This window comes from Rhinatrema bivittatum, unplaced genomic scaffold, assembly GCF_901001135.1.
Source record: "Rhinatrema bivittatum unplaced genomic scaffold, aRhiBiv1.1, whole genome shotgun sequence".
NCBI lineage: Eukaryota > Metazoa > Chordata > Amphibia > Gymnophiona > Rhinatrematidae > Rhinatrema > Rhinatrema bivittatum.
Window position 1 is genome coordinate 21,549 of NW_021820935.1, and position 22,240 is coordinate 43,788.

A 22,240-nucleotide genomic window follows, 5' to 3' on the forward strand; every position below is an offset into this window, starting at 1 on the left:
GGTCATGGACGATGGGAAGGGCATTGGTGATGGGTTTAAGAATTAGGAGGTAGATGGTTTTGGAGGTGAAGGCATGGGTTTTGGAGAAGAGAAGGGTAGGTATTGGTGGCGGGAGCCTGGATTTGGTGGGATGGTCATAACAGAAATGCAGACGTGGGGTGATGAGGGGGACTGAGTGATGGGAGATGGGTGCTCAGGTTTTGAAGAAAGGGTGAGGGAGCAAGTGCTGGAACTGAAGCTTTGGATACGGCTAAGGATTACCGGGAACCCTCCCTCCCTGGCTGCTTTCCTCAGGGCCTGCTGCCCTGCTCTATCTGTTGGTGTTGACTCCTTACTGCAAAGCGGTTGACGTGTACAGGGATGGGAACCACAATTTTGGGATTTCTTACCGGCTCCCCAGACCTGTTGTTCACATTTCCAGCCTTGATGCGTTTCCACTTGGCCCTGCGGTTCTGGAACCAGATCTTCACCTGCACCTCACTTAGCTTAAGGGCATGTGCTATCTGGGACCTCTCGGTCAGTGACAGGTACTCTTACAGTGAAACTCTTTCCTCCAGTTCCAGAGCTGCTCGCTGGTGAAAGCTGTTCTCCGCCGCGGCCTTCCCAGGGTTCGTTCCAGGGGCCCACCAGTTCCTGTGACCCACTTTTCAGCTTGTTTCTTTGGTGCCAAGGGGCTGGTGCTGTCATCCAAGAAGGCTTCATCCTCACTGTCTCCCGAGCTGCTCTCCTCTCTCTCGCTGCCCGGCGTCTCAGCAGACTTCACCTCCAGCTTCTCCTCGTCGGAGCTGTACACCTTTCCATCCGCTAGGAGCGCAGAGGATAAGAAAGAAGCAGAAAGAGACGGGGAAGAGGTAGAGATGCACGTGCGGGAGGAAAGAGACACGGGAAGGGGAATTCGTGAAAGTAGAGGCACGTGAGGACACACAAATAAAAAGGGAAGGCCAGGCGTAGAGGAAGCAGGAAAAAGAAAGAAATGCAGGAAGGGAAGAGCAGAAGAGAAATAAGAGATACATTAATATAATGATTAACAATTACACGCCAGCAGGCAGTCACTAAATACCGATCAGACATGACTGGAAGCAGCTATAATCCTGAAGACAGTCTAACCAGCAAAGACTGGAAACAGCAAATCAGAGAGACACGCTGACGGGGGAATATTAAGAGACTGCAGGAAGATGGGGGTGAAAAGAGACTGCAGGCTTGAGAGTGAGGAAAGAGAACTGCAGTCTTGCGAGACATGGAGGAGGTGGTCAGAGACCTGTGAGTGTTAGAAATGTACGCATGGCCTAGAGAGCTACTCGCTTGAGCTGCATGCAGGGAGAAAGGAGAAAGACAGTCGGCATGAGACAGGTGGGGAGGAGCAAGTCAGAAACGGTGAGGATAAGAAATAGGTGAAGGTGGTTGAGAGGAGGCTGATAGAGTGTGGGTGTGAGAGATATGTGGTGAGATGGGAAGACTGCAGACTTTTATAAGACATGCAGAGAGACTAGTTGGAAGGAGCCAGGTGGAGCCTGGTTGTCCTGGTACCATGTCCCATTCTTGCAATCATCTCAGAACAAGGCCCTCCTCCCATCCCGGAGCAGTAGAATTGGAGGGGGGAATGTTAGAGGCAGGGGTCGTGCTTCCATTTGGCAAACTAAGCGGTCATCTAGAGCACCAAACTTTTGGGGGCAGCAAAAGCCCTCCAGCAACCAAAGAGGAGAAAAAGGCTCCAGGCCTCTGGTGGAGCCCATCCCACCAGTGACTGAAGGAGGGCAGAGGGAGAGACGAGGGCACTGGGTGGATGAGGGAATTTCAGAAATTCAGGCAACATTTTGGGGTGATGCTGATATGCTAGGCGTGGGATAGAGGAGAGGGCAAAAATAGGGGGGGGTGCTCATCGGGGTGAAGGTGGAGCTTGGGCACACTCTCAGAGGGAAGGGAGCATCTCGTGTCCTGGTTAGAGGTGCACACGAGGCTGAGCCCTACCTAGGACGCTGAGATTCCACTGTTGTGGTTGGGATTTACCACGGTGGTGCGGGGCCCAGAGCAGTCGACGACCCCTATTCTCACGCCCCCATCCCACTCCCCTCCTCAGGATGCAGGTGGTGTGGTGAAGGAAAGCAGTCACTGGAGGAAATTTCCTGTCTGCCTCACTCTCCTGAAGGCATCTCCTGTAGGTTTTCTCCCAACCCTGGCAATCAAAAGCTTTAAGGAAAGGCCAGATAAACTTAAATATCATTTGCTTGCTCAACACTTTGGAAAATCACACTCGTCTCCCAGAACCTTCCCTTCGTGGCCTTACACCTGGCTTACGAAATCTGCCCGTTCTTCACAGCTTTCTACACAAGGGGCCGAGTGGGCGGAAGGAGTCCTAGCGGCCGGATTTAGAGCCAACCCCAGTGCACGGCTCCTAGCTGGAGGGCCATGGCTGCAATGAGCAGACCAGGAACAATGGAAGGGTGACATTGCCTTTATTCATTCAATCTGATATAAAAATCTCATGGCAGCAGAATCCATGAGTGAGCTGGAAAGAATTCCCCTTACAAAACCAATGGCAAACGAAAAAGGGTTCAGACTTTCCCTGATTTACCACAGGCACCGACCAATCACAGGACGGCTTTCAAAATGGGTGTGTGTGTGTGGCGGGGGTGGGATAAGACGTCCACATCTGAGAGCTCAGGCACAAGACTTCCTGGGACACATTTAGGAATAGTGAAACACTGCACGACTTGAGTAGATGAAGAAAAAGAGATGAATTAGCAAAAAAAAAGCCTTGGACACTTGGGAACTATATTATCACTCAATTTCAACCTTAGCTGCTCTTCAACGGAACATCTTTCAAGAACATTCACAATACATTTACCATACAAACATCAAACATGATGGCAGGTAAAGACCATACACCCAACCAGATGTCCTGCTCAGCTCTACCATCCCTACCACTCCCTCAGAGAACATTCACAATGAAATGTATGCCGATCTCTCGTATACAAAATCATGAAATTGCATTGTTTGAATCTAGCAATTTGCAGATATGTCTGATCTATTGTCCGCCGGGTTTACTGGAACTAAATATTTCCCCAATAGTAGAGTTTTTTTTATGTCAAATCTTAAACCTGACAAACCCTCGCTTATTATTGGTGATTTTAATTTACATGTTGACAAAGTTCCTTGTTCTACAAGCTGTGAAACATTAATTGAGGCCTTATCCGCTATCGGATATAATTTATTGAGCAAAGAACCTACTCATAAACTAGGACACGCTTTGGATTTTATATTTCATAATAATTTATTTAGAGCAGACTCCAAGGTGAATATTACGCCAGTCCCTCGGTCAGGCCACTTTCTGATCCAAGCAAATTTACAGTCTGTTAAAAATTTAGAACCTATTCCGGCTGAGCCCCTTCAGTTTACCTGGCGTCCTCCTTTTCAGACTGAGGAGCTGATCACTGAACTCTCAAGAAAACTAACGGATATCAACCTTACCTCTTCCCAAGCTGCAGTAGATTCCTGGCTGGACATAACTAATGAAATTGCCAATAGAATTAACCCGGTCCATATAAAAACTATAACAAAGGAAAAGAATCAAAATCCCTGGTACAATGCGATAATTAGGTCTAACAAGAAAATTCTAAGAAAAAGAGAGACAACATGGAGAAGGAGTAAATCAATAGAAGATCTAGCTAATTATCGTATATTTTTAGCACGCTATAAGAAATTAATTGATGCTGCAAAACGCGAATATTATGGGAAAAAAATTCACAAATTTTCTAGCAATCACAAATCTCTTTTCAATATTGTAGACAAGTTAACTTCAGACAGGAATCAATCAACGTCAAATCTTGACGAAGATCGCTGTAATGAAATCGCTGGTTTTTTTAAAGACAAGATCGAAAATCTGTTAAATAATTTTGACAGCTCCAAACAACAGATGATTACCCTAAATCCAAAAGATACTCATAAATGGGCCGATTTTGATGAAGCGTCCACACTAGAGGTTGAACAACTGTTAAAATCATTAATTACAGCCAGTCACCCACTAGATTATTCGTATCACAGACTTGAAATTGATTACCGAGACCATTATACCAACCATTACCAACATTATTAATATTTCCTTAAGGGAAGGTGAGCTTCCATATAATCTCAAAGGCGCCGTAGTTCGGCCCATCCTTAAAAAAAAGAATTTGGACCCTACAATTTTGAACAATTATCGACCTGTCTCAAACCTCTCTTTTCTAGCTAAACTGATTGAAAAGATAGTTTTTAAACAACTCTCATTTTATCTTGATTCTAACGATATTTTATACCCCACTCAATTTGGTTTTAGGCGGCTTTTTAGCACTAAAACTTTATTACTTTCATTGTCAGATACAGTACTTAGAGGTATGGACCATGGGAAGTCATATCTTCTGATTTTATTAGATTTATCTGCGGCCTTTGATACTGTTAACCATCAGTTTTTACTACAGAGGCTATCTGAAATTGGAAGTACAGGGACGGTTTTAAACTGGTTTAAGTCTTTTTTATCAAACCGTTTTTTTCAAGTGCAAGTAAAAAATGCATATTCCAACAAATTTGATCTCAACACCGGGGTTCCACAGGGCTCCTCACTTTCTGCGTCATTGTTCAACATTTATATGTTGCCATTGTGCCATTTGATGTCGGGTCTTGGGTTGACATATTTTTTATATGCAGACGATATTCAAATTTTGCTACCAATAGAAGAGTCAATTGACAATGCTTACAAGCTTATGGCAATATATTTGGAGGCCATAAAACAAGTACTCACCCAGATGAGATTTGTGTTGAACATCGAAAAAACCGAAATAATCATGCTTGAAAGGAAAATTTCCTTTAACGGCTCTAACCAGATAATTTTGGAAGATCAAACAACTCTGAAACTCGCCGAAAATATTAGAGACCTGGGTGTAATCATTGACCCAGAATTTAATTTAAAAAAAACATATTGCCGGTAAAGTAAGAGAAGGGTATGCAAAATTACTTATGCTAAGACGGTTGAAACCTTTGTTGGACCAAAATGACTTTCGTACAGTACTCCAGGCACTTTTATTTAGTAGCTTAGACTACTGTAATTCACTCTTATTTGGTTTGCCCGCTTCTACTACTCGGCCACTCCAAGTTGTGCAGAATGTGGCTGCAAGAATTCTATCTGAAGTTAAGAAAGCAATCATATTACCCCTATTTTAATCAACCTACAATGGCTACCAATTGAATACCGGGTTAAATTCAAATCTATATGTATTCTGCATAAATTAATTTATAGCGAACAGGTTGACTGGCTGAATGCAGCTATTAAACTACATGTGCCCCAAGGAAATCTACGCTCCGCCAATAAAGGCCTATTGACTCTACCATCAGTGCAATCAGCTCACTTAAATCAGGTCAGAGATAGAGCCCTGTCTCTTGCTGGGCCCAAAATTTGGAATCTACCACCAGCAGCAATTAGACTTGAGTCTAACTATAAATAGTTTAAGAAAGACCTTAAAACCTGGTTTTTTAACAAGGCTTATTCAAGCAAATCTGAACAATGACCAATGTTTTACTTATAGTTGTTATGACTTGACGACAGGTATGGCATAGAAAGTAATAGTCCCAGAATAAAGGAGAGTGGAGAGTTAGTGGAACTGTACTCTCCATGAATTTTCAGAGGGTAGCCCTGAAAGCAAAAAAAATCTGTTTTAAGGCTGTGAGACAGTATTGTCTGTAGTGGCTCGTGTGAAAGGAATCAGATGACGTGCTCCTGAGCAAGCATCTGCAATATTCAGAATAAACTCATGTCCATGTTGCCAGTAGGTAGGGGTCCCAAATAATCTACCTGTGATTGGGGTGTTGGAATTCTCTCTTTTTGACATATTATGCAGTCTCTTACTGCCTGTTTTGCTTCTCCTTTGTCATAGGGAGATGTTAAAATGAGCACATTGCAACATATTACTGGCACCCAAATGACCTGATGCGTCATGCACATAATTATGGTGACTGCATGAACGGTTGCGTATTGATCAGCAGCGGGATTATGGGTGCTCTCACCCTCATCTCTACCCACGTGTCTGAGATAAACCTGCATCTCCTGACAGATTCTCCAAATTTCAGGCCAGAGATCTTTACCCCAGAGTGGTTATCCCTTTAATCTGCCCTGCATCCTGATGCCACTTTGCCGTCCAATGTGAAACAGATCATTATAAACTGCCCAAGAGTCTGTGTATAATGTAACGGGAACTAGCCCAGATCACAATGCTCTGATCGAAGGGCCAGAAGTGCTGCATTTAACTCTGCATATTGGCTGCTTTGCTCCACACCCTCCCTGCATCGATTGTTCCTGAAGCCTTCCAACTCCTCTGTCCCTGACAAGATCCTCCTCATGAATTCCGGATAGTCCGGAGAAGGCGCCTCGGACGTGGCTAGCAATAGACCATTTCCAGTTTAAAAGGCTTAGCTGTAAGGGCAGTAACAGTTAATGTAATGGCGTGCTCTGAATTTACCCAGGTCATAATTGGGATTTCTTATCTCAGGGTGATATCCCGTTCCCCAGGAATCTGATTAGTAAAATTTGTATCGCTAACATAGTATATTGCCAAGCCACATGGGTCTAGTTCCTTCCCCCAAACCCTAATGCATTCTTTGGGCCAGCCTCGTCCATCTGCCAGAGAGACCAATCTGCTCCTGTAGGAGTCGGCAGTTCTTCAAGAACAAAGGGAGCATCCTCCTTGATAGCATGCAAATTCCGAGCAGTAAGTACTGACGACTGGGCATCCATCAAAAGCACTCTGTGCCTCCTCTGTCCTTGCAATACACATTTCTTTTTACATAGTGCAGAAATGAGGAAGCGGCGCATGATTTCTCCAGAAATTAAACATACCACAAACTCGCTGTACTTCCTTCTGTGAGGCTGGGGCTACCAACGGTTGGATTTTATTCAGGAGTACAAAGTTTACCCGCCCGCCAACGTACACCCAGAAATTTCACATTCTGACTGGGTCCCTGGATCTTTGTCTGATTTATTACCCACCCACCCTTTTCCAGTTCCTGACATAGCAGGACTAAAGTTTCAGTAATCTCTCCTGTCTGTCTCTTCCTTGAAGTAAGATATCATCTAGATAATAACGTAACTTTAAGGTGAAGAGTTAACCGTTCCAATGTCCGTGCGACCTCTTCATGACAAATGGTTGGTCTACGTGTGTATCCCTGTGGCAGTCAGGTGAAGGTGTATTGTCACCCGAGCCATGAGAAGGCAAGCATCTCCTGACTAGAAGGGACAATAGGAATAGTAAAAATGTCTACCACAGCGTACCAGATACCATTATGCTCTTGGATGGCGAGTATTAGGTTAGCTACAGATGGGAAAGCAGCATGAAGCGGCAGGGTGACAGCATTCAATTTATGGTAATCCACTGTAAGGTGCCAAGACCCATCTGATTTTAACACTGCCCACACTGGACTATTAAATGGAGATTTCACTAGGGTAATTACTACAGCTTCCATTAAGTCAACAATAGCTGTCTGCAAAACTGCTGGTGTGTTACGATTCCTCTCGTAGCGGTGCCACGAGAGGCCTCTCACCTTTTCTCTGGAGGCCGCACCGAAGCCGGGGCCTTGCTTGGACAGTCTATCCCAGTTTTGCTCCATGGCCTGGGGGGCCGCCGTTGCCATCTGGGCCTGCCTGAGGCCTGCTCTGCTTCCTCCTTGACTTTCTGGTTTGGGCCTCGCCCCTTCTTCCTAAGGGGTCGGCCCGCAGCTCTTCTCTTTAGTTATAGGGCCAGCCGGGTGTGGCCCATCTAAACTCCTCCCAGGGAGTTGCCTGCTTCCTGCTCTATAAAAGGACTTCTCTTTCAGTTCTGCTTTGCCTTGCATTGGAGTTACTTGCTCCTGGATGTCTCGCCTTCCAGCACTCCGTCAGGCCTTCGTTCTTCGTTGGAGCTCCATGTCTCGTCTTGATATGTTTCCATGTTCCTGATGTCCGATGTCCTTAGTTTCTGATGTTGCTTCCTGATGCCTTGTCTTTGCCTCTGCTTCCAGAACCCCTGGTTCCTCGATGCCACCCTTTCCTGGCATGCTCATGGTACATTGCCTGTCTTCTTGTCTGCAGCTGAAGTCTCCAGAGGGTCATCCTTGCCCGAAGCCAAGTCTCGTCTTGGCCCTGTTTCCTGTTTGAAGCCAAGTTCCATCTTGGTCCTCCGTCCTGACTCTCGGTCCGGCCCTTGGATGTTCTTGGGGCTGCTCCGTCCATGCCTAAGACTCTGACTGAACCTGTGCCATTCCAGTGTGGTCCGTGACCATCCTAGAATGGGCTGTGTAGGGTGCACCTTGGTATAGGCTTCTACCGAATCTTCACCATATTCCAGCTTCAGCTGTTCCACACCTCGTCTAGAGCCTGCTTCACATTCCAGCGTGGTCCGTGACCAGCCCATTGGGTCCGCCCGTTTACGGTGGACTGTGTAGGGCGCGCTGCATGGCAGCCTCAACCCAGTACTTGACTTTGTTCCTGAACCTTGTTCCTGAGTCTTCGAAGTTCCTTGCCTATGTCCAGAGTCTTCTAAGTTCCTTGCCATCGTCTAGAGTCTCTATGTTCCCGAGCCTTCGTGTGCCCTCATCCGTAGTCCAGCCTGCTACTCCTTGTCATTCTTTGTGGTAGGTCCGAAAGGGCTGGGATTGATCGGAGGACTGTTCATTATCCAATACTAGGTGTTGGCTCCAGAAGCATGCAGGTCCGGCAGAGGGTCAGACTATCCGTTTCCACCCATATTGGGACACGCTTTGCCTACCCTTGGTGCTGCCTTGGAGTTTTCTGGAGTCGAGCCAAGGCCCAAGGGCACACAGTCCCCTTAAGATGGGATTGCTGTCCCAGTGCTCCCCTTCTGTAACATGGTGTGCATTTGGTCTTAATCTGGTCAGAATAAACAATCTCATTAAGTTTGGGAAGGGACACACACTCAGGAAGACAACTCAGACAAACAGCAGACACCGAGGTGTGTTTTGGATGTCCTTGTTTATCTTCCCATTCAAATTCTTTGATAAAGTCAGTGTCTAATATGCAATCTTTCTGGGGAGCAATGATAACCAGAAGAGACCGTCATTGACCATCCTCTGTAAATATGTGCTCTAGGACCTGCACAGCTGTTGTAACAGAAACTGGTTGGCCCCTGTATCAATGTGGGTTAACCCTTATGATGGTGGCCTTCATCCCTGTGTGCACCAGAGTATTAATCTGTTGCCTATTACCCCCTTTCCATGAAATGGTAACATTCATATGAAGTCTTTAATCATTCATAGGGGTAATGTATTTTAATGTGGCAACAGAGGAGTGGAGTGAGTGGAGGAATAGCCTAGTGGTTGGAGCAGTGGCTATGAACCAGGAGACCAGGGATCGCATTCCGCTGTCGCTCCTTGTGACCTTGGGCAAGTCACTTTACCCTCCATTGCCTCAGGTACAAAAACTTAGATTGTAAGCCCTCTGGGGATAGGGAAATACCTACAGTACCTGAATGTAATCCACTTTAAAGTGCAAAAAGCAGAATATAAATCTAAATAAATAAAAACAGAGGCTCAGTCACTTTCCTACCAGAGGGCTGATGTGTCAGGGGGCTGCTCCAGTAGAACATGTATCAATTTTTCTGTAGCCAAACCATCAATGTCAGCTTTTGGGATACTTGTTTGAATTAAGGTGTGCCAAATTTGACCCCTAAGGGGCTGCAAGGATGGGTTATGCGAATGATCCTGCACTGAGTAGGGAGCTGGAGGAGCCCATCTGTGTGAATCTCCCATCTTCAGGGTAAAAATGCCCTTAGGGGTCTCCCCCGTTCATCGCTGTCTCCGCTAGACATCAAGGTCTTCCAGTTTAGAAATTGATTGTATATTCGTGTTAAGGTTTTCTTCCTGTGTCACCTCCCTAAGAAGGGACAGGGCCAATCCAGACCCTGATGACCCAGCAGTCTGTACCAATGGGCACATATTGCTGGCAGTAATGTGAACTTCCCCCATAATCATCAAGAGGTGAATCCTTTTGGATGGCTAATTGTAACCCCAATTTACGTAGTACACGGGCACCCTCATTTCTTGTATTCCACTTTTCCATCTTATGAGGTCTTGGCCAGTCTCCGGGATCTCTCTATGTTTCTCCTGAAGGACTGCCCCAGGTGCATTAAGGAGACATGGTGGTATTTCTGACTCGGTAAGTAAAGCAGCAAGTATGTGGCGTGCACGATCCTGTACAAAGTGTTCTTGGCAGATAGAGCCCACCACAGCAAGCTCATCATCTGAGCTAACCAATCCCCCAAATTCTCCTTCTCATTTTGGCAAAAAATATCTGCCAATTGCACTAATTGCTTGGGAGTATAAATTGTGGGAATGGCCGACTCTGAATCAGGGATCGCTTTTGTCCACAGCGTTATCTGCACTTGTTCTAGGAGCTTCCCTGCCTCCTTCAACTTCCTTCTCATCCTGTGGCAAGCGGGCGTGGTCTCCACGTGGAGCACTGCCACAACTCACTTGCCTCTTCCGCCTCGTAATCACTATCCTATCCCTTCCAGATACCGCCCCTAATAATAGTGCTAAAACCTGAGCATGACAAGCTGCAGAGTCCTGGACAGCCACGGGGGCTTGTTTTAAAGCAATTCCTGCTGTGACTGTGCAGATTCATGGGTGGTTCTTAGAGCTGTGCCTTATAGTCCCGATTCTCTTTATCCAAAAAGGAAATCTGTAATCTGTAAGCACCTGTATTTATTATAAGAATTTGTATTTACTATTTATATTTATTATTTAGCTATTAACATTGTTCTGTTACCACTTGGTACTATTTCTCTCCTTTACCTCAAACTCTAGGTTCCTACTAAGTTAGCCATGTTATTTATACCCAATTGTTGGATGTAATTGTATATTTGTTTAATTGTTCAATCTGTTCGATGTAATTTTCTGTTCCTTGTTCTGTGTAAACCGAAGTGGTATGCACAAGTGCATGAACTCCGGTACATAAAAGCCTTTAAATAAATAAATCTTTCATTCTCATTATGCTGCTGATCAGCTTGAAAAAAATAATCAATGAACACGTCCCCCATTCACAGCTAATTTTTCCAATCATATTCTTTCTAAAATTGTGGACACTTTGACCTCTAAGGGTTCCATCTCTTTGTCCAACTCCTTTTCCCACTGATCACAAACCACATCAGACCTAGCAAGCCCGGAATCAACCATGTCTGATTAGTAGTCTTTTTTTTTCAATTAAACATGATTACTTGACAATCAATAATCAATAACGTAATTCTATGATGTAATTTCCTGTTCATGGGCATCAAATACAAAAGGTGGGTGAGAGGTATATTATTACATCACAGAATACACAACACACTTATTTATAAGCATAGAAGATTTAATTATAAGTCTGAAAATAAGCAATAAAAGCTTACAAAGATTAGATTTTGCATTAAGAATATTTACAGATACCTCCCCTCACAGTTTCCAATGTGAGTCTTATATATCTTGGAATGTCAGAAACAGAGCGCTGGAGATCAGGAACAGGTCATCAGTCACTTTGTTAACCACTGTAATGTCCTACAAGCTTGTCCTCTGATCTGTTCTCTCTCTCATCTAACCAGTCTGTATTGACTTTGGTCTTTTATGCTAATTTTCTGGACTTATGCCCCAGTTTCCTCTCTGGGCTACTCCCATATATTCTTGTCATCTGCTGAGGCCTTAACTGTCTGGCGAATCATGTCAGCAACAGTTAGGTGTGGTTAGGTTGTTGTTGTATTGTTTTCCCTGATATGTGCACCATTAGCCTCATGAGTAACTGCTCGTTAATATATCTGATCTCTTGACTTGTTTCTTGTTACAAGCAATCTAAGAAAAATGGCATGTTTATTCTGAGAACTTATAGGCCTCATATCAAGCAATTATACTAGCAGTAATAATGATTATCTTTGTTCCACTAATTTCTATTGCATAACAAAGTTCTTCATGCAAACTAAATAAAAACTTAATAATTTTTCCACATTCACCAACTGTATCCCCTGGATGTCTTCACGCCTACTTTCCGTGCATAAAAGGAGTGCCTTTCCAATGTACCCATCCTACGGCATCGTCCGTCCTCTTACTCTGTAAGGAATCTAGTAATCCTTTCCACTGTCACCTTGATATTCCTTTATATAATCACTGCAATGCCCCCCAATCTTCCTCCACTCAGTATATCCTCCTTGAAATTCTCTTTGTTTAGTATCTACTAATGTAATAGATTTTTTTAAATTAAAATTGATTGTATTCTGACTCAAGGCCAGCTTGATTTAGGTGGAATGCCACATCTTTACAAAATAAATAAATACAATTATTGGACACTTCTTTCTGCTCCACCAGAAATTTAGCCGGCCACATCTGGGATGTAATTTTCTGTCTGGTACACGATAGCATCACTCCAGTTTCCTGGTCAGGCCATCATCTGATCAAATTCTCTCATATATTTTCCCCTCTCTCGTTGAGCCTTCTGAAGCTTCTCTGCATACCTTTCACAAAGATCCAGCGTGATTTTCTCCAGTTTCTCCGCCAGCTCCTCTCTGAGAGCAGTAAACCCGTCCTCATGCCCGCCCTCAATGTTCTCTGGTGACTGCTGCTCAGGCCGAACGCATTCCAGCTCCTCCGGTGACTGCTGCTCAGGCCGAACGCATTCCTGCTCCTCCGGTGACTGCTGCTCAGGCCGAACGCGTTCCAGCTCCTCCGGTGACTGCTGCTCAGGCCGAACGCGTTCCAGCTCCTCTTCCTCCCTCTTCCTGAGTTTCGGTTCAGCCTCATTGAGTTCAAACCTTTCCTTCAGAGTCTGCTTCTCACCGTTAATTCAGATGGTCTTCTACTCGGCCTAGAAGCTTCTGTTTCCTTCTGTTCTATGCGCTGACTTCTTCTCCTCAGCAATCCCAGGGACCTATTGACTTGTGGTCGCCCTGAGGTTGCCGTTGATTAGCAGGTGGGGAGGGGAGGAGGCAGAGGGGATAATGTGTGGGTATCGGCTTTCTTTTTTTTCCACCACCTCATCGCTAATCCACAACTTTCTCTCCTGTCCCCCAACCTTTCCAGGGATGATCCCAGAATTCATCTGCTTCCTTCCTCCCTTCCTGACCCCCATCACTCTCCTGCTCACCCCACTGCATTCTGTTTCTCGGCATTCGCTAACAGTCCCATCTCATACGTCTATTAGGTTAACCGGCGCTCGCTCTAAAGTCTTTACGACTCAGTTTTGAATTGTGGAATACCTTATTGAATGAGCTTTGCGTTATTACGGGTTATGTGATATTTTGAAAGGCTTTGAAAACCTATTTGTTCTCTGAAGCTTTTATTCAATGTTTGTTACATTTTGTTTTATTTAACCATATATTTTTATTGTTTTTTTTCTTGTACTGTACGTTTTATTGTGTATTTGGGTTGCAATCCATATCGATGCTCTGGGAACTGCGGGCTATAAATTTGTGAAATAAGTGGATAAAATAAATAAATAAACACCCCCTATCAGTCGCAGCTCCCATATTTGCGCTTCCTCACTCCTTCCCTCAGCTGGGTGAGTCCCGAGACCTGGAATTACAGCTGCAGACTGAGCTGTGTCTGTTTCTGCCCCTCTCTAGCTTCTCCCCATGTGCTGCTTACAGTGCCTGCTCCAGAATCAGCCCTTTCCCCCTGTTCCCTGCAGGCTTACCGAGAGCAGTAATCAGACTGTGCTGGAGCTGTTTTAGTATTTCTCCAGACATCTGACAATCCATGCAAATTCCCTGGGTCTCCGGGGTAAATTCAGAGAGTCCCCAGGTATGCTTTTCAGGCCTGGATTTGCAAATAGGCACACTAGGCCTGTTCTTAGGGTGGCAGAAATCTGGGGGTGCGGACAGCAGACTGGCTGAAGGTTTGTTGCTTCCCTGCCGCGGTGACTGTCACTTAGCTTGTTACGGCAGTTACTACCCCAACCAAATGTGCCTGATACTTCACTTTCAATGCATATCCAGCATGGCTCTCTGCTTCTACAGCAGGGGAGAAGAAAAAAAAAACCAACAAGAGCTGTACAACATAGTCTAGGTAAAACAAATAAGCATGGGTGTAGCTTGCTTATCGCGGCGGTTACTGCCCCTACTACCCCTAACTAATCAAGCTAGATATTTCACTTGCATGCAGCTCCATCACTGCTCTCTACATTAATGGTGGGGGTGGAAGGGGAATAAAACAAGGAGCTAAGAGTAACAGATAAGAATGAGAGAAAAAATGTGTGAGGCTTGCTGGGCAGACTGGATGGGCCATTCGGTCTTCTTCTGCCGTCATTTCTATGTTTCTATAGCAGAGAGAAAGAGGGGGTGAGGTTGAAAGAAAAACTGTTTCTACTCCCTATTTCAGCTTCTCCCCATCATCCTGTGCAGAGAACAGGAGGAGAGAGGGTTGAGGCCTGAGCAAACAGCAGGAAGCAAAGCAAATCCAGCCCCTCCCCTCCTGCCATTCACAGGCAGGAGGGGAGGAGGTGAGCCCTGAGCAGATAGAGTGAAGTTAGGGCTTCCTAGGATGGGTGGGGAGGGGGGGGGAGGGGGAAGGATCACAACAGTAACATTTCCTGGAGCGGCAAAATCCTAAATCCGCTCACCTTTTCTTTTTCCATTTTTATATCTTCTTCATGGTACTTTTGTATGTTTCCTCTTTCAAGCTCACCTCCTGCTGTTCCTGCCTGGGTTTTCTGTTCACACTCTGGGCTCTCATTAAGGTTTTCCATTTTCTTTTGCAGTCCTGAGAAGCAGTTTCATGGACTGTGGAAGAGATGACCCTTCCTCTCCAGCTGCAGGTCTGTGTCCTGAGGATGCTCCCCCTAGCTACACCTGGCTAATTCATGGGGGTTTTTTTATCCATCATACGTTTCTTTTAGTTTAAATTCCAAGAAATTACATCTTGTTAAGAAAAATGTATGTACTTATTTAAAAAAATCTAAGGAAGGGATAGAAAAAAAGGTAAAAGCAAAGAAATTACTTCACTTATTACACAAACATCCAGCAAATAGCGGAAAGTACAGCAAGCAGTATTGCATGAACGCTAGAAAAACCAACAGCGATTAAAAGGAAAGTAAGAAGCCCCTAAATAGCAACAACCACTGATGATTAAGGGAAGGTTAATTCTCCATTCCTTGAGCCTCCAAGAAGACACAGAACAGAGTTCCTCCATGTGCCAGTTTGTAACTAAGAAAACCTGGAATTTAACTAAACATTTAGATGGACAATGAAGAAAAAAAACATAGTCCCAATATGCAACACTCTTGGTCTTAGTAAGAAAACTGTTTCCATTTCTTTTGTGTAACTTTTGCCAAATCTAAAAAATCTGAACTTTAAAGTTAAGGAACAGTTCTTCAGGGAATGTTTGATATCCAGGGGTCCTGAGATTGTTTTGAATTAGCAGGAGGAGGGATGGTTTGCTTGCAACTTTCTCCTCTCTCTCTCTCTCTCTGGCTCTCAGTCACTCTCACATATACACATTCTTTTTCTCTCTCACTGGCTCTCAGTCACTCTCACATATACACATTCTTTTTCTCTCTCACTGGCTCTCAGTCGCTCACATATACACATTCTTTTTCTCTCTCACTGGCTCTCAATCGCTCACATATACACGTGCTTTTTCTCTCTCACTTCTATAGGCTCTTAATGTCTGAAAACATCCTCATTATCCCAGCCTCCACCATGGCAAGAAGGGATGCACACAGCATTCCCGAACCCCTGCCCTCTCTCACCTGCCTCTCCTGCCATAAGCACCCTCCTTTCCCTCTGCCCCTCCCACTCCCACAGAGACTGCAGGCCAAAGAGTGAGATATTTCTGCTTCTGTGTCTGTGGTACAAATCAGGAGAGGTTTGGGTATTGTATTGCTTTGCAAATGAAAGGAGCAGCACAAAATGTTATTTATCTTTCTTTATTGTAATTTTTTTATCTCCCATGAAAGATCCTAGGTCCTTTTCTCCAATCTCCCCAACACCATTCTACGTTGTTCTTCCCCCCCCCCCCCCCCCCCATTCTAGGTCCTTCTGTAGTTAACATGTTACATGAAAAAGGACAAAGTACAGTCTTCTTCTGTAAAAATATCACTTACAACATGAATGTTGCATGTACCAGAAAAACCTAGTGGTGTACTTTGATGTCAGTGAGGCCTCTGACACGGTTCTGCACAGAAGATTTATAAATAAATTGTGGGCCCTTGGTGTGGATCCTAGAGAGACTGTGACTGGGTTAGAAAGTGGCTGCACGGGAGGTGATAAAGGGGAGTGGTAAATGGAGGTTTCTCTGAGGAGGGGGTTGTTAATAGCAGTGAGCCTCAGGGATTGGACCTTGGACTGGTCCTTTTCAACATATTGGAAGGTTTGTCTTTTTGTCTGACACCAAAATCTGTAACAGGGAGTTCAGCCAGGAAGGAGTGGAAAACATGAGAGATCTAGCAAAGCTTGAGGAATGGTCTAAGCTCTGGCAGCTAAGATTTAATGCTAAAAAAAATGCAGAGCAATGCATTTAGGTTGTAGAAACCCAATGGAAAGGTTCAGTATGGGAGGTGAAATTCTTCTAAGCACAAAGGAAGAGCGGGATCTGGGGATGATCTTATCTGATGATGTTAAGGTGGCCAAACAAGTGGATAAAGCGGTGGTAAAAGTCAGAAAGATGCCTGGCTGCACAGGGAGAGGAATGGTCAGCAGAGAAAGGGAGGTGACACTGCCCCTGTACAGGTCCCTGGTGAGACCTCACTGGGAATACTGAGTACAATCCTGGAGACCCCACCTTCAAAAGGACATAAACAGGATGGAGTCGCTCCAGAGGGAGGCTGCTAACATGGTCAGCGGTCTTCATCCTAAAGCATTAGGGGGGAGAGACTTAAAGATCTAAACTTGTACACCCTAGAGCACTGGTTCTCAACCTTTTTCCCATCGTGACACGCCTGACAGACCACGCTCACATGTGTGACACTGCTCTTTACAATTCATGGCGGCAATCAAAAATAAAGGCCCAGTATTATTTTTATTGTTAAGAATGACACAAGGGAAAGATACATATTCTGTCTGAACAGAAATTGTATAAATAGTAAACATCCCACACCAAAACAGCACCAATTTCCAGCACTTAAACAGTAACCACCTTACCTAAGAAAAGGCAACACTGAAATATTACACCAGGCCTTAAGACATCAATACACCTCCTATTAGGAAAACGGTCCAAGTCAGGCTGCTATAGAGCCCTACACAGAAACTACACGCCAGCAGAAAACCTCATCTAAATCACATGTGCTGTCCCTCACCTAACAAGGAATAAAGAGACAAAACGCATAACTAGAAACATGCAGACAAAAACTGAATTGGAAACCGCAACAAGCCAGGGTCTCTGTATGCAGTGTAACAAAGGAAAAAGAGAAACATCACCCATCCTTATAAAATAAATCAAGAAATATAAAATCAATAGCAGCAAAACCATACGAACAAAAAGAACAGATTATTTCACAAAAGCTGATGAATGGAATATCCAATAATTAAAAATCATAAAAAATTTCTAGATACCAATAAAATATTTCAAAATAGCAGACACAAAGGCCCAATAATGAAAAATAATAAGGATACAAAAAATGTTTTGCTCTGCATACCTGGGAACGTTTGATATCCAGGTGCCCTGAGATTGTTTTGAATTAGCAGGAGGTGGGATGGTTTGCTTGCAACTTTCTCCTCTCTCTCTCTCACACTGGCGCTCAGTCACTCACATATACACATGCTTTTTCTCTCTCACTTATATAGGCTCTTAATTACACATTTACACACATGCTATCTTTTCATGCTTACACACACAGGCTTTCAATCACACACATACATGCTGCCTTTTTCTCTCACACACAGACTCTCATTCACATGCTTACACACATGCTCTCTCTCTTTCTCTCATTTACACACAGGCTCTCAGATACTCACATGCTCCCTCACCTAAACCAGTTCTCGATCACACAGACACACAAGCTCTCTCTCTCTCATTTACACACAGGCTCTCAATCACATACTCACCTGCTCCCTCATCTAAACCAGTTCTCAATCACACATGGGCCGATACAGTACAGTGTGCTCCGACGTGCGCTCCGACATGCCCTTGGACGCGCATTTTCCCTTACACCTTATTCAGTAAGGGGAGGAAAACCCGCGTCCAACCCGTAGAACCTAATAGCGCCCTCAACATGCATATGCATGTTGAGGGCCCTATTAGGTATTCCCCGCGATACAGAAAGTAAAATGTGCGGCTTGGCCGCACATTTTACTTTAAGAAATTAGCGCCTACCCAAAGGTAGGCGCTAGTTTCTGCCGGCACCGGGAAAGTGCACAGAAAAGCAGTAAAAATTGCTTTTCTGTGTACCCTCTGACTTAATATCATGTTGATATTAAGTCGGAGGTCCTGAAGGGTAAAAAGAAAAAAAATTTAAATGGGCCGGCAGCTGTCGGGCCGAAAACCGGAAGCTCAATTTTGCTGGCATCCGGTTTCCGAGCCCGTGGCTGTCAGCCGACTCGAGAACCGATGCCAGCAAAATTGAGCGTCGGCTGTCAAACCCGTTGACAGCCGCTGCTCCGGGCTAAAAGGAGGCGCTAGGGACGCGCTAGTGTCCCTAGCACCTCCTTTTGCCTGTTTCTACTGCACCACCTAATTTGCATACTGTACCGCGCGCACCGGCGAGTGGCCGGTGCACGCGCAGGGAGAGCGGGTGTTCGTGTAATTCAGTCCTTGTTCATGTGATTCAGTCCTTGTTGGATGTCTGTATATAGATCCACTTTTCTTCATTCCCCCTGCCGAAGCAGAGAGCTATGCTGAATATGCGTGAAGTATCAGACTTTCTCCCCTGCCGTTGAAGCAGAGGGCTATGCTGGATATGCGTGAAGTATCAGTCTTTCTCCCCTGCCGTTGAATCAGAGAGCTGTGCTCTCTGCTTCATTCACATACATGCTATCTCACATACACACACAGGATCTCAAATACACATGCTTGCTCATTCACTCACTCTCCCCCCCCCCCTCCCAACCCTAAAGGCAGCAGCAACCTCCTTCATTTTCAGCCCTTGCGGCGTAAGGAGATCCATCGGCCGCAAGGGTTGACGTTGTTCCTCATTTTACTCCGCGCTGCGCTGCTCATCCTTCATGCCACGCCTCTCTTCTTTCCTTCGGGCCGATGCTGCCCGCACTAGCATGGTCTCTTCTTCCCGCGCATGCCTCTGCTGCTCACCACTTCCTCTTCCAGGGCGCGGGAAGAAGAGAGCATGTGATGCTGGTGCTGCTGACTCCAGCTCTCCTGCCGCATTCTGCCCGGGCTATCAGCATTTTAAGCCTGGGCAGAGGATCTATTTCACTTGGGTAGGGAGAGCAGCTGGGTCAGCAGGGGACCTGGAAGTGTGGTGACACACCTGCGAGTTCTTGGTGACACACCGGTTGAGAACCACTGGCCTAGAGGAAAGGCAAGATGGGGAGATATCATAGAGACATTCAAATATGTCAAAGGTTTCCATGCACAGGAGAAGAATCTCTTTCAATGGAAAGGAGGCTCTAGAACAAGGGGTCATGGGATGAGGATGAATGGGGGCAGACTCAGGAGAAATCTTAGGAAATTTTTTTTTTTACAAAGAGAGGGGTGGATGCATGGAGCAGCCTCCCAGTGGAAGTGATAGAGATAAAACCAGAATCTGAATTCAAGAAAGCAAAGGATAAATACATGGGGAAGTCCGTATTCAAGCACAGACTGGCTAGCAAAGTTAGCCAGGTAAACTTATCTGGCAAACTTTGAAGATATATTCAGTAGTCTTTGAAGGTATATTCAGTAGTGTCTTAAAGTTAGCCAGCTAACTATAGTCGCCTAACTTTAGGACAGCTCTTCGGCCTAACTAGACTTAGCCGGTTAAGTGATCCAGCTAGCTGAATATCGGAGTTAGCCAGCTAACTATAGTCGCCTAATTTTAGGACAGCTCTTCGGCCTGACTAGACTTAGCTGGTTAAGTGATCCAGCTAACTATCGGAGTTAGCCAGCTAACTATAGTCGCCTAACTTTAGGACAGCTCTTCGGCCTGACTAGACTTAGCCGGTTAAGTGATCCAGCTAACTGAATATCAGAGTTAGCCAGCTAACTATAGTCACCTAACTTTAGGACAGCTCTTCGGCCTGACTAGACTTAGCCGGTTAAGTGATCCAGCTAACTATCGGAGTTAGCCAGCTAACTATAGTCACCTAACTTTAGGACAGCTCTTCGGCCTGACTAGACTTAGCCGGTTAAGTGATCCAGCTAACTATCGGAGTTAGCCAGCTAACTATAGTCACCTAACTTTAGGACAGCTCTTCGGCCTGACTAGACTTAGCAGGTATCAAGTGCAACAAGTACAAAATGCCTTTTCTGTATTAAATACTGAAGAAGTTCGAGAAAAAGATTGAAGTGTTGTCTGAAAAGAGAGAAGAAACCCAATGCATGCAGAAATTGCAGATCAATAACCAAAGCAAAAAGCTCAATTGTGCTGGATGAATCTGACATCAGAGGCACTAATCTTGCGAAGGGAAAGGGTGAAGTGGATAACAAAACTCAACTAAAGTCACAAAAAGAGTCCAGGAACAGCAGTAACCTGAACGAGAAAAGCTGGAAATCTATGAGCACAAATGCTCATAGTTTGGGCAATAAAATCCCAGATCTGCAAGCCCTAATGGTGGAAGCGGACTTGGATGTTGTTGCTGTCACAGAAACGTGGTTCACGGAATCTCATGACTGGGATACGGCAATACCGGGCTATAACTTGTTAAGGAAAGACAGAGCGGACAGGAAAGGGGGAGGAGTGGCTCTTTACGTCAGAAACAATATCCAAGCATCGGAGCTGCAAGGAAGTTGGGGCAAGGAAGAAGCTCTATGGGCCGACCTAAAAAAAGACGGGGCATCCATTTTTATTGGAGTGGTTTACAGGCCTCCAAACCAAAAGGAAGAGCTGGACAGAGATCTGGTTGAAGACATCCACAGGATAGGAAAGAAGGGAGAAGTGATCGTTGGAGACTTTAATATGCCGGATGTAGACTGGAGAATCCCATCTGCAGAATCTAATAATAGTAGAGAAATAGTAGATGCCCTGCAAGTAGCTTTGTTCAAACAAATGGTAATGGAACCCACGAGAGAAGGAGCTATACTCAACTTAGTGCTCACTAATGGAGATAATGTCTCTGATGTCCAGGTGGGCGCCCGCCTCAGCAGCGATGGTTTAATATCACAAAAAGGATACGGAAAAGAAGCACAAAGACCTGAGTTTTGTAGTTCAAAAACACAGACTTTGATGAAATGGGGAAGTACCTGGAGGAAGAACTAAAAGGCTGGGAGAACGAGAGTGATGTGGATCAACAGTGGACCAATCTAAAAGGAGCAGTTACCAAGGCAACTAATCTATATGTTAGAAAAGTAAAGAAAAGCAAAAGAAAAATGAAACCTATCTGGTTCTCCAAGGAGGTGACTGACAAAATAAAGGCTATGAGGCAGATTTTATAAATCTGTGCACACGCGTACTTTTGTTCATGCACCAGGATTTCAATAGATACGCGCATAGCCGCTAAAATCCGGGGTCGGCGCGCGCAAGGCTGCCCAAAATTGGCAGCCTGCGCACGCCGAGCCGTGCAGCCTGCCTCCGTTCCCTCCGAGGCCGATCTGAAATCGGAGCGGCCTCGGAGGGAACTTTCCTTCGCCCTCCCCTCCCCCCTACCTTTATCCCGAAAGTTACGCCTGCTGGGCCGGCTGCCGTGCTCCATGTTCCGTGCCGGGGGTTGGTCCAGGGGCCGCTGTCACGTCCCCGGAATGCCCCCGGGCCGAAACCACGCCCCCGGACAGGTGCGTCACTCCCTACATGCCCCCCGACACGCCCCTCCATGCAAGCCCCGGGACTTACGCACGTCCTGGGGCTTGCGTGCGCCGCTGAGCCTATGCAAAATAGGCTCGGCGCGCGCAGGTGGGGTTTGGGGTAGGTTTTCGAGGGGTACGCACGTACCCCTTTGAAAATCTACCCCTAAAAGAACAGCGTTCAAGAAATATAAAAGATCCCAAAGGGAGGAGCACAAAGAATAATATCTGGTAGAACTGAGGGAGACGAAGAAATTAATCAAGATGGCAAAAAGTCAAGAGGAAGAAAGGATTGCCAAAGAGGTAAAGAGAGGTGACAAAACATTTTCCAGATACATCAGTGAAAGGAGAAAAGTTCAAAGTGGTATAGTGAAATTGAAAGGTGGAAAGGATCAATGTG

General features: G+C 45.3%; 1 protein-coding gene across 1 annotated transcript in view; it reads right to left on the reverse strand.

The window, feature by feature from the left end:
* Positions 1-290: 290 nt before the first annotated feature.
* Positions 291-22,240, reverse strand: part of LOC115082304 (homeobox protein GBX-1-like) — a 67,596-nt gene continuing 45,646 nt past the window's right edge. Inside the window, 2 exon segments of the mRNA XM_029586535.1 lie at positions 291-532; positions 535-804. Coding sequence (XP_029442395.1) covers positions 291-532; positions 535-804 — 512 coding nt within the window.